A 17,352-nucleotide genomic window follows, 5' to 3' on the forward strand; every position below is an offset into this window, starting at 1 on the left:
AAAGGGGAAAAAAAAAGCCACTAGATCCGAGACTTGAAGTGTGATTGGCGACATGGAGTCCAGCGTCCTTAACCACCATGCCACCTGCCAACCCTGGTAGTTATTTCTTAATGTTACAGTTTGGGATGATGAAAAAATTCTGGACATGGACAGTCATGATGGCTGCACAACATTATGAATGTACTTAAGGCCACTAAGTTGTACACTTGAAAATAATTACATAGTAAATTTTACATGTTACGTGTTATTTGACCTCATACACGTCCACGTAGTTATGCCAAGTCTTTGTCCTGAACGCTGCAGATGGCAGGAAGGCTTGATCACATCACTGCATGCCTGGAAAGTGCCTAGACTAAATGGGCCCAAAATGTAATCTAGCTTATTCTTCCAAGCTGTGATGCTTACCTGTATTAGGCCTGGCATAATCTCCGGCAAAAGCAGGTTAAGGGTTTCCTTGGACAATCTTTCTATCACTTTTGTTTGACTTTTGATTGCAGCTAGATTAATTGGGTAATCCGCAGTTTGGATGATAGGACAAAGCACTTTGATGCACTGCTCCGGACTAATTGAAGTGGCCAACACTGATGCAGCTTCCTCAGCAGATCTCACCACCTAGAGCAAACAAAATCAATCAAGGAAGTAATTTTTAAAAATGTTACGCTATGTCCTGGAAGTACAAGTCCATGTAGCCTCAGCCTCCTAAGTAGCAGTGCCAACCAGCATGGGCTGGACTAAAAAAATGAAATTGTTACCGCTAAATGGAAAGTAAAAATAAGGTTGGTGAATTCATAGCCAGGTGGTGGCACAGCAGTAAAGTGGGATGCTCTGAGAGGTAATTCTACATGGTACTTTCTTGGTTCAAGTCCAGAGACCCCTCCTAGTAGTATTTCAGGCAAATGTCTGCCTATGGTCCAGGCTGGCTGAAGACCGGAGGAAAATGGTAGCATCATGACCCTGTTGGGGGTACTGTCTTTTTTTCATTCATAGAAAAAAAACAAATAGATGAACTTAAGAGAGAAAAGAGAGAGAGAGAGAGAGAGAGAAAAGAGAGAGACACAGAGAGAGAGAGAGAGAGATGAATCTTAAGCAGAAAACTAAAAGTGAAATGAAGGAGAAAATTAAATCATATATGGGGATGGGCAGGTAGTATAGTGGTTACATCAATGGACTCCCCACGCGGCCAATTGTGGTTCAAGTCCTGGACCTGGTGGCTTCAAACTCACACTGGATACATGTGCATGTGTGCCCAAGATGCCAGGAGGAGACCAGAGGAGAAGGGCCGTCCCCCTTGGGGGATGATTTCTCACTTTCTGCCTCTCTGTCTCTCTGGTGAGTGCACACACCCTATAGCAAAAATCTCTCCAAAAAAATAAATAAAAATGAAATCAGATAAAAATTATTTCACACAGTTGTCCTATTTTAGGTGAAATACCATGATATCACCACAGTTCATTCAGTATAAAAGAATATATAATTGGCAGGTTAATCAGGTATTAATTACTTTGAATACTGAGGTAATATTAATCAATGATTAATAAGGGTGTCTTTTTTTTTTTTACTCAATGCTTACAGGTTTCATGTAATAAAACACATTTTTAGTTTCCTTACCCAAAATAGTTGGAACACATGTGTTTCGGATGTGGGTTTCAAAATTTTTTTGTATTTTGAAATACTTGCATATACATAGTGAGCCATCTTTGGAGCAGGAACTAAGTCTAAACATAAAGCTCACTTAGTTTCGTATACATCTCATACAGTAGGTTGCAGGCATTTTTTTTTTTTTTTTTTTAAGTTTGCCAGAGGTGCATGTACTTTCCACAGAGAGGGGAGGAGAGAGAAAGACAAAGGACACAGTGCCTCCCATGGGGAATAATTATGCCACAATCCGGTCTCCTCCATTTCTCCCTCCTTTTGGTATTAACAGAACACATGTACCCAGTATTTTTTTCAAACTGCTGTGTTCCAGGACTCAAACTGCAAAATTGGCTATGTGACATCCAGCCACCTTAACCATACTGCAACTGGCTGGCTCAGTTGAAGGTTAATTTAAAAAAAAATTATTTATTCATTCATTTATTTTAATTTGACTAGAGAGACAGAAAGACAGATTGAGAAAGAGAGGGAGTGAGAAAGCAAGCCACCAGGTCTGAGATTCGAACTCTGGTTGGCCATGTGGGAGTGTCCAGTGCCCTAACCACCACGCCACCTGCTGGTCCCAAAGGTTAATTTTTATAGATGAGTTTTGTATTACAGCATTCTGACTGTAACCAATCTCATGAGATCAGGTGTGGAATTTTTCATACTAGTAACACTGGTATAACCCTGGTGTTCAGTAAGTCTGGGGGTATTGGAGCCGTTCAGATGTTTGGATTAGGGATGTGTAAACTGTAACAAGAAAATAAGTAATAATTTAGTGTGAGGTAACTTACCTCCTTATGAGGATCTTTATGTGCTTCCAAGGTTTTCATGACAGTCAGCTCTGCATAGTTTTTAAATCTTGCTGGTTGGTGTCTTAGGATTTCTCTTAAAACCTTTAATGCCAAAGCCCTGATAGTAGGCTAGAAACACATCAATGTTTTTAATATTCTGGGTTGTACACTGTCTTTATTTAACATTCTCAATTTCTATAACTTTTTAGAGTCTGAATATGGGGGACTGTAGACAACTGTATAAGGTGTGTGGTCTATTCAATGACCAAGTCTTCACATCCCTACTTGCAAATTTACATCACACTGCTCGCATTTGTAAGAAACCAAGAACCACCTATGTCCTGACCATAGAAAGAAGCTTTAGTTCTGAAGAAATTTAAAAATACAGAACAAGTAACCTATAAGAATTTAGCCTGCAATCACTTACTTTTCTTAATGGCAATTGCTCGGCATTGAATGATTATGAGCTATTTGTTGAAAAATACTTGACGGTGACATTTTCATGCAGAAACAACACAGTGGACTCCCATTCCCAATTTCTTAATCTGTGCAGCACTCTAATTAGCCGGCAATTTTAACAGAGACAAGAAGGAGAGGACATTGTTTGCATGTTCTGCCATTTACCTCTTTATCCCCAAGGGTTTCAAGCAATAAAAGTAATATTGTTTTGAAGTGTTCATCCCAAACACTGAAAGATTCTTCCTGTGTCAGTTTCATGAGCTCATAGAGGGCGATTTTCCTTTCTTCTACACGTTCATTATGATTGGACAGCTCCTTTAGCAACTCTGCAACCAGGTCGGAATGATCTAGGGACAGATCTGTAGAAAGGACATGATAGTCATTCTACGACATTATCGGTCAACTTTGCAAGTGTTAGAGCGACAACTTTATGACATTATGAACGAAAACAAAACCAATGTTAGTTGTAGGAAAAACTTAATTTTCATTTCCAAAACACCGCTATTTATAACTTATTATAATAAAAATATACCAAAGAGAGAACAGTACAATGAATCCCATACCCATCATACAGCTTTAATGATTGCCACCATTTATCATTTTATTTTAAAATTTTATTTATTGTTATTATTATTCATACATTAAGTTGCTATACTTCATTTAGATTGTGAACCATTCTATTTTCTGTGTGTGTATGTGCTATAGGGTACACTGCAAAGTGAAAAACAGACAGAGAGAGAGGGAAAGTGAGAAATCACCTTCCTGGATGGGTGATGGCCACACCACAATCCCTTCTCCTCTATTCTCCTCTTGGGATTTGGGGCATGCATGCACATGGCCTGGCATGACTTTCAAGCCATTGGGTTTGAGAATGGAACTGCTCAGTTCATGTGAGATCCAACCACTTTAACCTCCATGCCACCTGCTGGCTCAGATTTTGCCATTCTTACCTCATTTCTGTCCCCCTCTCCTTCCCTTTTTTCTTAAGTATTTCTAGCAAATTCCAGGTAGGTCATTTCTTCCCCAACTACCTTTTTTTCCTTTTTTTTTTTTTTTTTGAGATGTTTTTGCTACAGGGCACGTGCGCTTGCCAGGACAAGATAGAGAGACAGAAAATTAGAAACCACCCCCCCGGGGGGATTAGCCACGCCGCAATCCCTTCTCCTCCTTTCTTCCCTAGGGATCTTGGGCACGCACACACATGCGCCCGGCTTGTGTTTAAGCCACCAGGTCCGGGACTCTAACCGCGGTTGACTATGTGGGAGTCCAGTGACATAGCCATTACACCAACTGCTGGTCCCCTCCCCAACTACTTTTGCATGATGATGGAGTCATGCCAGAGGCTTGTAATGTCTGGAGATCTTACACTTTGAGTAATGTTACCAATGATCACTGGGTTTGGGTGGTGACAACTTGATTCACCATTGGAAAGTTCCTCATTAACCTTTCTACTAATGGTATTCTCATCGATTATTACTGAATCATTTATTTATTATTTATTGCCACACAGCACATATATTTGCCAGACTGAGAGAGAAAGACAGAAAGTGAAAATACCCGTCTTCTCTCAAAAGAGTGTGGTCAAAGCACAATGCTTTCTCCTTCCCGTTCCCATCCTGTCAGGATTCTGGGGACTCACACACGTTTGGCATGTTTTTTTTTAAGCTGCTGGAACCGGGATTTCAACTGTGATTAACTGTGTGGGATCCAACTTCCAGTGCACGATGCTTAATCATGAAGTTAGGGGACCAGCCCCTTATTTAATTAAAAATTATGACTATCTAATCATTCCATTCCATACAAGGGCTAGAATTCCTCTGTAGAGAATAACTTTATTGACTTAGAATTATTTTGATTATCCTGAAATGCAACTTGATAGAAGAGGCAGAATGAAAGCTTAACATGCTTATTTCCCTTTAAATCTCAGAGTTAAGCATTTGGCTTACTGGTTACCAAGGAGTTCTGAAATTTTTTCCTTTCTTTTTAACAGTATAATTATGAACTCAAGGATTTAATGAGTATTAAGAAAACGTTATTGCTTATTTTTCAAAAAATAGTCATCATAAAGGGCTTTGAAACATTTTTGTGGGAGTAACAGTCCAGTTTAAGAGATCACATTAGAGTGTGAAAGAGCCAGCAGGTGGTGTGGTGGTTAAAGGTGCTGGATTCCCACATGACATACCGCAGTTCGAGTCCTGGAACTGGCAAGTTGCTTTCTTGCTTTCTCAGTCTCTCTCTGGTCAAATTAAAAAAAATAACAATAACAAATGGAATGAAATAAATAATCCTTAAAAAATATTATAAAATATTCAGGAGGTCCTCCTAAATATTTTTGATGATCAAGGACACGCTAAATGCAGTCCTTGAAGGACTTCGGAAAGTAGTGGCCTGAGCTTGTGCCTAACCTTAACAGCAGGGTGCATAACTGCTCTAGCAAATAATCAGAAATACGTGATATAGGGGCTGGCAGGTGGTGTGGTGGTTAAGGGTGCTGGACTCCCACACGGCCTACCGTGGTTTGAGTCCTGGACGTGGTGGCTTGCTTTCTCACTTTCCCTCTCTCTGTTTGTCTGTCTCTGATCAAACTGAAAAATAAAGTTCAATAAAATAAATCTTTAAAAAAAAAAAAGAAATACGTGATATATATAATGGTCTGGGCAGATGAGTGTCAGGCAAATAATTTCAGCTCCAGAAAATACATAAATTGTTATAAAACTGAACTATTGTTGCCTTACAAATGAGATAAACCTAAGGTACTTAAGATTTCCTCTTCTGATACAGAGACACTCTGGCAAAGTGAAAAGAACACAGGCTCTGTAGTCTCACCAAACCTATGCTTCTTACCCTCTGTGTAACTGGGCAGTTAAAAAAAAAAAAATTATTTCTTTTTTTTTTTTTTGGAGGTTTTTGCTACAGGGTGTTTGCACTCGCCAGAAAGACAGAGACAGACAGAATGCGAGAAATCACCCTCCAGGGGGGATGGCCACGCCGCAATCCCTTCTCTTCCATTCTCCTCTTGGGATCTTGGGCACGCATGGACACGTGCCTGGTGTGAGTTTAAGTCACCGGGTCCAGGACTCAAACTGTGGTTGGCTACATGGGAGTTCAGCAACATAGCCATTGCACTAACTGCTGGTCCCGGATTTGGCAATAATTTCTTGAATATCATACCAATAGCAGAGGCAACAAAGAAAAATTAGACTTCGAAAAAACTAAAAAAAAAAGCTTGTGTATTATAAGGACCAGCAGATTGTGTAATGTTTATGTCACTGGATTTTCACATTGTCAACTGCAGTTCAAGTCCTAGACTTGGCAGCTTCAAACTCATACCAGGCGCACGTGCACGCATGCCCCAAATCCCAAGAGTAGAACGGAAGAGAAGGGATTGCAGCATGGTCATTTTTCCAGGGGGTGATTTCTTGCTTTCTGTCTCTCTGGAGAATGCTCGTGCCCAATAGCAACAATCTCTTAAAAAGAAAAAATCGAGAGAATAAAAAGTCCAACTACAGTGGTGTGCACTGCTGAGACATTGTGTTCCATAGGCTGGAACCAAACTGGAGGCCTGGGTTCAATACCTGGCCCAATCTAAATTCCAGGTATGGTAGCATGTACATATAATTCCACCTTGGGGAGGTTAAGGCAGAAAGACTGCAAGTTCAAGGCTGACCTGGGTGGCAACTTAGTGAGATTCTGCCTTACAAAAGGAGCTGGCATGTTGGTGTATACCCACAGTCCTAGCTGGGAGACTAAGGCAAGATATAATGACATGGTGAAATCCTACCTTTAAAAAATAATGAGGAAGGGAACCAGCAGTTAGCGTAATGGCTGTCGCTGGACTCCCACGTAGTCGACCGTGGTTCGTGTCCCGGACCCGGTGGCTTAGAACTCACGCCGGGCACGTGTGCGTACGTGCCCAAGATCCCGAGAGGAGAATGGAGAAGGGATTGCGGCGTGACCATCCCCCCTGGGGGATGATTTTTCGCTTTCTGTCTCTATGTCTCTCTCTGTCTGGCAAGTGCACGTGCCCTATAGCGAAAATCTCTCCAAAAAAAAAAGAGGAAGGGACCAGCAGTTAGCGTAATGGCTATGTCGCTGGACTCCCACGTAGTCGACCGTGGTTCGTGTCCCGAACCCGGTGGCTTAAAACTCACGCCAGGCGCGTGTGCGTGAGTGCCCAAGATCCCAAGAGGAGAATGGAGAAGGGATTGCGGTGTGACCATCCCCCCTGGGGGGTGATTTCTCGCTTTCTGTCTCTCTGTCTCTGTCTGTCTGGCACGTGCACACGCCCTATAGCTAAAACCCCTAAAAAAAAATAATAAAAATAAAATAAAAAAAAATAATGAGGGAACCAGCAGCTGGCATAATGGCTATGTCACTGTACTCCCATGTAGTAAACCACAGTTCAGGTTTCAAACCCGGCAGCTTAAATTCATGCCAGGTGTATGTGTGTGTGCCCAAGATCCTGAGAGAACGGAGAAGGGATTGTGGAGTGACCATCCCCTCTGGTGGGTGATTTTTCACTTTCTGTCTGCCTCTGTCTTTCCAGCGAGAGCACGCACCCTATAGCAAAAACCTCTTAAAAAAATAAAATAAAGACAACCCATAGAATGGGAAACAATATTTGCAAATAATATATCTGGCAAGGGGACTGGTCCTGTAGTGTAGCAATGAAGTGCTGCACTTAGAAAGCTAGATCACACATGGCCAAAGGTGGCTTGAATTCCAGACCTGACACCTTGAAAAACACACCAGGTGTGTGTATACCCCAGATTGGGATGAGATGGAGAAACGGAGGAACAAAGATTACAGTGGGATCAGGTCCCTGTGGAGGGTGCTTTTTCACCTTTAGCATGCACCCTGTGGCAAATTAAAAAAAAAAAAAAGTTAAAACAAAAATCTGAGAAGGGATTAAGATCCAGCATACATATAGAGAACTCCTACCACTCACCAACAAAAACAACCAACCAGATTTTAAAAATGGGCAAAGGAGACACTTCCTCAAAGATGATAAAAAAAAATTGGCCAATAAGCACCTAAGAAAATGTTTAATACCACTAATCATTAGGGGAATGCAAATCAAAACTACAATAAGATATCACCTTATACCCATTTAGGATGGGTACTATAAAACAATAACAGAAAGAAAAACAAACAGGGCCAGGAGGTCGAGTGGAGGTTAAGGTTGCTAGATCTCACATGGTCGACTGAATGGTTTAAGTCCCGGACCCAGCACTTTGACAATCACACTGGGGTGTGTGTGTGTGTGTGTGTGTGTGTGTGTGTGTATGTGTATGTGCATGTGCATGCATGCCCAAAATCCCAAGAGGAGAATGGAAGAGAAGGAACTGCAGCTTGGACATACCCCTGCGGGGTGATTTCTCACTTCTCTCCCCACCCTACCCCCGTTTCTCCAGTGACCACAAGTGCCCTGTAGCAAACTATAAAACAAAACAGAACAAAACCCAGAAAATAAGGGAACCAGCAGTTAGCGTAATGGTTATGTCGCTGGACTCCCACGTAGTCGACCGCGGTTTGCATCCCGGACCTGGTGGCTTAAAACTCATGCCGGGCGTGTGTGCATGCGTGCCCAAGATCCCGAGAGGAGAATGGAGGAGAAGGGATTGCGGCGTGGCCATCCCCTCTGGGGGGCAATTTCTTGCTTTCTGTCTCTCTGTCGCTCTCTATCTGGCTGGTGAGCGCATGCTCCCTATAGTGAAAATCTCTCCAAAACAAACAAACAAACAAACAAACAAACAAACAAAAAAACAGAACAAAACCCAGAAAATAACAAATATTGGCGAGGATGTAAAGAAATTAGAAATCTTGTGTAGTTGGTAGAAATGTAAAATGGTAACGCTACTGTGGAAAAATGTACAGTGGTTCCTCAAAAACTTAAAAGTAGAATTACCATATGATCTAGCAAGTCTACTTCTGGGTAGACACCCAAAAGAATCAAAAACAGGGTTGCAAAGAGATATCTGTACACTAATGTACAACATAAAAGGAACCCAAATGTTCATTCATGAATAAACAGATAAGCAAAATGTGGTATGTACATACAACAGGATATTTTTCAGCCTTAAAAAGGAAGGAAATGCTGAGGTATGCTACGGTATCGACGATCCTGAGGACGTTACGCTAAGTGAAGTAAGAACCACAAAAGACAAATACTGCCTGATTCCACTTATCTTTGGTACTTAGAGTAGTCAAAATCAGAGACAGATAGTAAAATGGTGGTTGCCAAGAGTTGGGTAAGGGAGAAAATGGGAACTTATTTAAGTAGAGTTTTAGTTTTATAAGATAGAAAGAGATATAAAGATAAATGGTCATTATGATTGTACAAAAGTATGAATATATTAATAATACTGAACTGTATACTTAAAATGGTTAAGACGGTACATTTTATATTATTTATTTATTTTAGGTTTTAGCCATAGGGATCATACACTTGCTCAGGGGGGTAGTGAGAAATCATCCCCCAGAAGGGATGGCCACAATGAAATCACTCCTTCATTGTCCGACCTCAGCATTTTAGGCATGCATGCACATGTACCTGGCATGATCTTCAAGCCACTGGGTCTGGGGCTTGAGCCATGGTCAGCCCTATGGGAAGCCAGTGCTTGAACCACCATGCCACTTGCTGGTCCTGTTGTGTATATTTTAACACAATAAAAAATTGTAAAAATGATATTATATGGATAATTGGCAAAATTATAATAGGATTTTCGTGATTATTTATATGTTGCTTTTGATGAGTATACTATGCTTATGCATGATAATATCTTTGTAGAAAATAAATTCTAAAGTATTTGGAGCAATGAAGCATCAGGCTGGCAAGTTACTTTCAAATGTTTCAGGAGAAGAAGTTGTTCTACACTCCCAACCAACTTTGAAGCTTTTGATTATTAAAAAAAAACAAAACAAAATGTATATAGACACAGACAAAATCAATCTAGTCAAGGCAAGAAATGTTAGTAGACCCAATTTAGTCTGCAGTTTGCAACCCATGCATAAATTATTATTATTATTTTTTAAGATAAGGTCTTGCTATGTTGTAATCCTCCTGCCCTAGCCTCCTGAACAGCTGGGACTACTGGTACATGCCATTGAATCTGAATAGTAGGGTGGCTAAAAATCAAGCCTTGGGAGCCAGCAGGTGGTATGGTGGTTAGAAAGTGAGAAATCACTTCTCAGTGGTATGGTCCCACCACAATCTCTTTTCTTCCATTCTCCTCCAGGGAGCATGTACACACATGCTCCCGGTGTGATTTTTTTTTTTTCAAGTCACCAGATCCAGGACTCAAACTACGGTTGGCCATGTGGGAGTCTAGCATTGTAACCGTTATGCCATTTCTTGGCTCACCATTAATATTATTTTAAAATTTGACCAGAGACAAAGAGAGACAGAGAGACAGAGAGAGAGAGAGAGAAAGTGGTCTGGGATTTGAACCGTGGTCAGCCATGTGGGAGTCCAGCGCCCTTAACACCATGCCATCGGCTGATCCAGGACTTCATTTTTAAATGGCTAAAGTCCCATTTATTCCCTCCTGTTACACTGCTGTCATGATGAAACCTTAAAAACACAGGCAAATCTTTGTGACTGTATCTAGAAACAAATTTGCTCTTGATTTCAGTTATTTCTGGGAGAACACTAAGGTTCTGATTTTTTTTTTTTTTTGCTATAGGGCGCGTGTGCTCGCCAGAAAGACAAAGAGGCAGGGAGACAGAAAGCGAGACATCACCCCCCCAGCAGGGATGGTCACGCTGCAATCCCTTCTCCTCCATTCTCCTCTTGGGATCTTGGGCATGCACGCACATGTGCCCGGCGTGAGTTTAAGCCACCAGGTCTGGGACTCGAACCATGGTCGACTACATGGGAGTCCAACAACATAGTCATTATGCCATCTGCTGGTCTCACTAAGATTTTGATTTTTGAGGATGATCTGTGGATGTGCCCTGGTGCTCATTTTGGAGAGGCGAACTATCAACCCATTAGAAATTGGCTCTAGAAAATAAGAGAAAACATTCTCATCCCAAAGATCCTTTGTTTTGGTATACACATTTCTTTTGTTTTATTGATTACCAGTCCTCCAAAACACAGGTGGTGGCAGTGTGACCCAGAACATACCATCAGGAAACTGGTCAGCATCGTCGTCAAACATGGCTTCCTTGAGGGCAGACTTGTTGAAGGGGCTGATGGCATCTGAATAGTTATACGGATTATAGTCTCGGGAACGTGGGGAGGAGTGAGCTGGCATCGAGTGTAGCAATGATGCTTTGTTATCAAGAGCTGTTTGGCTTGAGTCAGTGGCATCGCCTCCTGCTCTTGGGTCAGACATCCCAGGTCCACCACACATCTATGATGGGAAGATGGCACAGCAAATTTACTCATTTTATTTTAAAAAGATGTTTTCTTACTGCTTAACAGGCAACTTAAAAGGTAACAATAACCAGATAAAAAATGTAAATATTAGGTAAAACATTATGAGTTAAAATTCAGAGTCAAAATGTCAAAACTTATACTGGGTCATTGGAAAAGTAATGACATTATTTTTCTATGCAAAAATGCGTCATGACTTTTCTGACGACCCAATAGTAAAGACACCACAATAGTGAGAACCATAAAAGAATGCTGGCTCTAGTGACTATTACAGTTCCTCTGACAATAGCTTGATCAAATAATATATAGTTTAATTTGGAATAGGTTCTCCATACCAGTTAGAGATGAAAAAGGACTTCAATTACCAACAGAAGCAACAGCTGCCAGATTCCATGAAGGTTGCAAATCACACGATAGAAGGTCAAAGAGGTCGAAGAAAACCTCACTTAGGGTTGGCTGTATGCCATAGTGGTTAGTGCTGCACACCGGAAGCTGGATCCTACATGACCAACTAGGGTTTTAGTCCCTAACCTATTGGCTTGAAACACACACTGGCTGTGTGTGTATGTGCCCAGGTTCCTAAAGGGATGGACAACTGAAGGAAAAAGGACTATGGGAAGACCAGGCCCTACTGAGGGGTACTTTCTCTTTTTCTTGCCCTCCCTTCCAGTGCATGCGCTTGCCCTTCATTAAAAAAAAAACAAAAAAAAAGGAAAAAGCAAAAGGAAAGAAAGCAAGCCTTGGGGACGGTAGGTGGCATGGTGGTTAAAGGTGCTGGACTCCCACATGGCTGACTATGGTTCAAGTCTTGGACCTGGTGGCCTGCTTTCTCACTTTCCCTCTCTCTCTTTCTCTCTATTATTGCTCTCTGATCAAAACTGGAAAATAATAATAATAATAATAATAATAAATAAAGTTAAATAAAATAATTCTTTAAACAAAGGAAGAAAGAAAGAAAACAAGCCTTAAAAGGCTTGAATAACTTTTGGAAAGATGTCAATAGAGTTTGGGTACATAAACTAAAACATCAATACTAATAGTGATTTGAATACCAGTATCAAAATCATTACCAGGACAAATATCACCATCTACCGAACAACTATATGTCAAATCATTTGCTAGGCACTTCACGAATATTTTTCAGGATATTTACTGTGCACTTATTACATGCCAGGCATTGTTTTTGGCATCGGAAATAGATCAATGAGCAAAACAGAAAATGATGTCTACCATCCTGGGTTTTATTTCCCAGTAGAGGAATAGAAACAACAAAAAACTTTATGAGGGCTTGGGATCAGCAGATGCCATAATGGTTATGTCACTAGATTCCCATGTATTTGACAGCAGTTTGAGTTCCAGAGTCAGTGGCTTAAAAGTCACGCCACATGTTCCCAAGATTCTAAGAGGAGAAAAGACAAGAAAGGGTTGCAGCATGGCCATCACCCCCTAACCCCCCTCCTCAGCCCTGGGATAGATCGTATAACAAAAATCTCTCTTAAAAACAAAACAAAATCCACAACAACAAAACCCAAAACTTAATGAGGGCTGTTAGCCTTGTAGTACCAGGGGTTAAGTGCAGTGCAAGTGGAGCCGAATCCCACATGGCTAACTGCAGTTCAAAACCCAGCCCTACTGGCTGGAAAAATATGCCAGGCACATGTGAATGTGTGCCCCAAATCTTGATGGAAAAGGACTGTGGTGTGTCCACGCTCCACTAGGGGGGGGCACTTGCTCTTGTGCTCTCTCTGCCAAGCACACGGGCACTCTGGCAATTAAAAAAATAAGTACAAAAGCTCTGTAAATGAATCAAGTATATGATAGAAGAAGATTAGCATATACGAAAAAAAGAGTAGGTATCATAAAGGCTGAGTGGGGAGAGTAGAGTTTGTAAATTAAAATAAATGGAGTGAGTAGGGTTCGCTGAGGAGACATTTGTATAAAGATTCAAAGGAAATAAGGGAATTAATCAAGGGGTTGTCTGATAAGGTGTTTCAGGTAGAGGGGAGAGTCACCATAAAGACCTTGAGGTAGGAACACACACAGTAAGTTTAAAGGGCAAGGAGACCAGTGTAGCAAGGAGCAGAGGGAACGAGAACAGCAGGAGATGAGGGCAGTGAGGTAAGAGGAAAAGTCTTCTGGTAGATTTTGGCTTTTCTTCTGAGCCCTTCCATTGAGCTGTGAGAACCTTACAGGAGGCTGAGGGTGGAATCAAGGAGGCCAATTAGAAGCCAATCACGTGAGAGAACTGACGTGGTGAGGGCCTGCCAGGGAGGGAGTGATGAGAAATGGACAGCTTCTGGATATATTTGGAAGGTAGAACCAATGGATCTTCCAACGGGTTGGACATGGAAGATGAGGAAAAGGGCTCAAGGACAACTGTTCTATCCAAGGTTTTCTGGTTGAGCAACGAATGTGGCCATCAACTAAGAAAGGGAAGAGCAGTTTTAGGGACGATCAGTTCAAACAGGCAATTGAACGCATGATCATGAAGTTCAGCAGAGAAATCTGGGCTGGACGGATATTTGCCAGACTCATGGTTTATAAGGTAGGCAGCAGTATTGCTATTTTTCTAATGAAGACACTTAGGCTTAGAAATAACTGACCAGCTAATAACTGCCAAGAACTGGGATTTGAACTCACGTTGGTCTACTACTTGAGTTTCTCACCCCATACCACGTTTGGTCTGAAAACTGAATCGCAAGTGTTAATTCTTAGTAGCCCATTACTGCTATCATCTGCGGCTTTTAGGGTAGGGAACCTCAAATATGAGTGGCAATTTGGTTTGTGGCAGCTATTCAGGTAGGCCCACCACAACCAGCTCTGCCAGATGGAGATGGTTAGGAAAACAGCAGGAAAGAAGTCAAACAGGCACCAGAGAGTCCTTTAGGGATGTCTTAAAAAAGGACAATGCTCTGCACTTCTGGAAACACTGAAAACTGATGGGTTCCACAATACCGGAGGGATGACTCCTTTTGATGCAAGTCTAAGCTATCAGAGGAAAGTCTAACAAAAAGTAAAAAACAACTACTCTTTGTATAATGGCAGAAGCAACAAACTAAACAGTAATAGTCACATACATCAGAAAAATAGGCCATCGCATTCCTAACTGGTGCCATAGAAACTGATGATGCCAATCGCTACCACTACATTTACCAGGGAACTAACGTTAACTAACGTTAAACTTATTTGGTCTTATGCTATTTTCTGTGATATGGTCCTTGTTTCACTCTTTTTCTTTTTTTAAAGTGTGTTTTTGTTATAGGGAGCATGAACTTGCTGGAGAGAAGAGACACATAAAGTGAGAAATCATCCTCTAGGAGGAAGAACATGCTATAATCCCTTCATCTCCATTCTCCTCTTAGGATTTTGAGCATGCACGCCCACGCACCCGGCGTGAGTTTTGAAACCACTAGGTCCCGGACTCGAACCATGGTTGGCCATGTGGGAGGCCAGCGACGTAAGCATTACGCCATCTGCTGGTCCCTCTCCCTTCTTTCATAATGCTCTAAGTAGTAGCTTTCCTCCTAGTCTTCAGTTACACAAACCTCGCTGCCATGTAAGTATCTTGCACTTGCTGACTCTTTCATGGAATTCTCTAGATTTGTGTGGCTTAATTCAGATCTCAATATAAATGTCATATCTCACGAGCGACCTTCTCTGACTACAAAATCTAAAATAGATTCACCTTCTTTCACGGCACATTCTAACTAAAACCCAGTATTACTCATCTCTGCATGAAAATCTAAAAGGAACTGAGCGATACTGTCTTGTAAATTTAACACCCAAAACAGTGTGTGGCAGGTGGAAAATACTCAGCAAAAATTTGTAGTGATTGACTTCTAGAAAATATATTTGAAAATGATAGAAAGCAAAGTTTTAAAAGAAATACTCTTAATGGAAAATGAGGTATCTGCAATGTAAGAATATTCAAATACTCACTGAATCACCATCCTCTTTTTTAGAATCCCTTTTCAATGGCTCATTCATATCTTCTTGACTACGGAAGCTAAAATTCTGGATCGCTTCAGTGACACCTCTAAGAGAGCTATATATATCTTCAGAGTTCATATTTTCTGTGTCATAATCAAATGCACTATGAAAAAAACATAATTAATTTTTATTTATGTGTAGCTTAGTAGGGAGATTTTTGCTATAGGGCGTATATGCTTATCAGAGAGACAGAGAGAAACAGAAAGACAGAAAGTAAGAAATCACCCCCCAGGGGGGATGGCCACACTGCAATCCCTTCTCTTCCATTCTCCTTTCGGGATTTTGGGCACGAACGCACACGCACCCAGTCTGAGTTTAAAGCTGCCAGATCTGGGACTCAAACTGTAGCTGACTATGTGGACATCCAGCGATGTAACAAGTATGCCATCTGCTAGTCCTTATTTATGTGCAGTTTTAAAATATAAACATTTTTGAAAGTATACAGCATATATATATATATATTATATATACATGTAATATATGTATAATATATATATATTTTTTTGGTTTTTTTTTTTTGGAGGTTTTTGCTATAGGGCATGTGCGCTCACCAGAAAGATAGAGAGACAGAGACAGAAAGCGAGAAATCACCCCTTAGGGATGATGGCCACACCACAATCCCTTCTCTTCCATGCTCCTCTCGGGATCCTGGGCATGCATGCACACATGCCTGGTGTAAGTTTAAAGTTTAAGCCACCAGGTCCAAGACCTGAACTGCGGTTGACTACATGGGAATCTAGCCAAAATAGCCATTATGCCAACTGCTGGTCCCAAAATTATATAGCATATCTATAAAGACAGAATTAGAGAATATATATTCCTTAAAGCATAATTAAAATAAGCCATGGAAGCTAGAAATGGTTAAAGTACATGCCCCCTTGTCTCTCCACCAAAGACAGTGTACAATGACTCTAGAAAGCACATCCCTTAAAAACAGGTTTGTCTTTCTACCTTCAAAAATGTCCTCATTAACCAGGGGTCAGCAAACTATGGATGGTTTATAAGTTATACTTTTAAATGATTGAAATTAAAATGAGTTTTGTGCGTGTACGTGTGCGTAGGTGGGTGGGTGGGTGTGCTAGAGGATGTGTGTGCTTGCCAGAGACACACAGGAGAATCACCTCTGGTGGGGAATGGTCATGCCACAATCCCTTCTCCTCCATCTTTCCCTCCTTTCAGGATTTGGACAAGTGTACACACGTGCCAGGTCCAGGACTTGCACTGCACAGTTGACAATATGGGATCTAGCTTTAATCACCAGGCCACAGAGCTGGCCCTCAATGAATATTTTATGACAAAAATGATATAGCATCCAAATTCCAGTGTCTATAAGTAAAATGTTATTGAAACACAGCCATGTTAATTTATTTAGGTATCAAACTACGACTGCCTTTGTACTCTAACAATCAAACTGAGTAGTGATCATGACCACATGGCTCAACAAGCCTAAATTTACCACCTGGCCTTTTACAGAAAGCTTGCCAAGGGGCCAGCAGGTGGCATGGTGGTTAAGCCACAGGACTCCCATGTGGCCGATCATGGTTTGAATCCTGGCTCTGACACCTTGAAAATCACGCTGAGCGTGTATCTGTACATGCCCAAAACCCCAGGAGGAGAGTGGAGAGGGGACTGTGGTGTGGTCACCCCCGCCCCTCGGGGCTGAGTTTTCACTTTCTCTCTCCAGCAAGCACATGTACTCTATGACAAAAATCTTAAGGAAAAAAAAAAAAAGGAAGCCTTGCCAATCCCTCTTATTTATTAACTCACTATAATGGGACTGCTTAAAGAAGAGACATGTATTTTACATAAATTTATGAGATAGCAAAGGATTTTTAACACTGAATATAAATGTTGTTGACATGAATTCCATAATCAAATTCTAAAATTCAACTGAGACTGGAATTTAGCCACCAAAATTGTCATAAACATGTAATATAGAAAAAAGTCAGCTAGAAAATATTTGCAATATATTTTTCTTTTTCATTTTTCAGATGCTGATGTAGCATCTTATAACTTTTTGTTTTAGAGAGAGATTTTTACTATAAGGTGCGTGCACTCCCTGTAGAGACAGAAAGCAAGAAATCACCCCCCCCA

The 17,352-nt window shown here is 41.1% G+C and overlaps 1 protein-coding gene across 7 annotated transcripts in view; it reads right to left on the bottom strand.

Moving 5' to 3' along the window:
* The window catches only part of CLASP2 (cytoplasmic linker associated protein 2), a 223,769-nt gene that overhangs the window by 11,147 nt on the left and 195,270 nt on the right, over positions 1 to 17,352 (bottom strand). For all 7 annotated transcript variants that reach the window (XM_027769656.1, XM_027769655.1, XM_027769654.1 and 4 more), the window contains 5 exons: positions 15,208 to 15,361; positions 11,017 to 11,245; positions 3,054 to 3,247; positions 2,430 to 2,558; positions 406 to 612 (listed from right to left, as the gene is read on the bottom strand). In XM_027769656.1, coding sequence (XP_027625457.1) covers positions 406 to 612; positions 2,430 to 2,558; positions 3,054 to 3,247; positions 11,017 to 11,245; positions 15,208 to 15,361 — 913 coding nt within the window. The remainder of the gene's footprint in view (positions 1 to 405; positions 613 to 2,429; positions 2,559 to 3,053; positions 3,248 to 11,016; positions 11,246 to 15,207; positions 15,362 to 17,352) is intronic.

Source organism: Tupaia chinensis, unplaced genomic scaffold, assembly GCF_000334495.1.
Source record: "Tupaia chinensis unplaced genomic scaffold, TupChi_1.0 Scaffold150166_1, whole genome shotgun sequence".
Classification (NCBI taxonomy): Eukaryota; Metazoa; Chordata; class Mammalia; order Scandentia; family Tupaiidae; genus Tupaia; species Tupaia belangeri.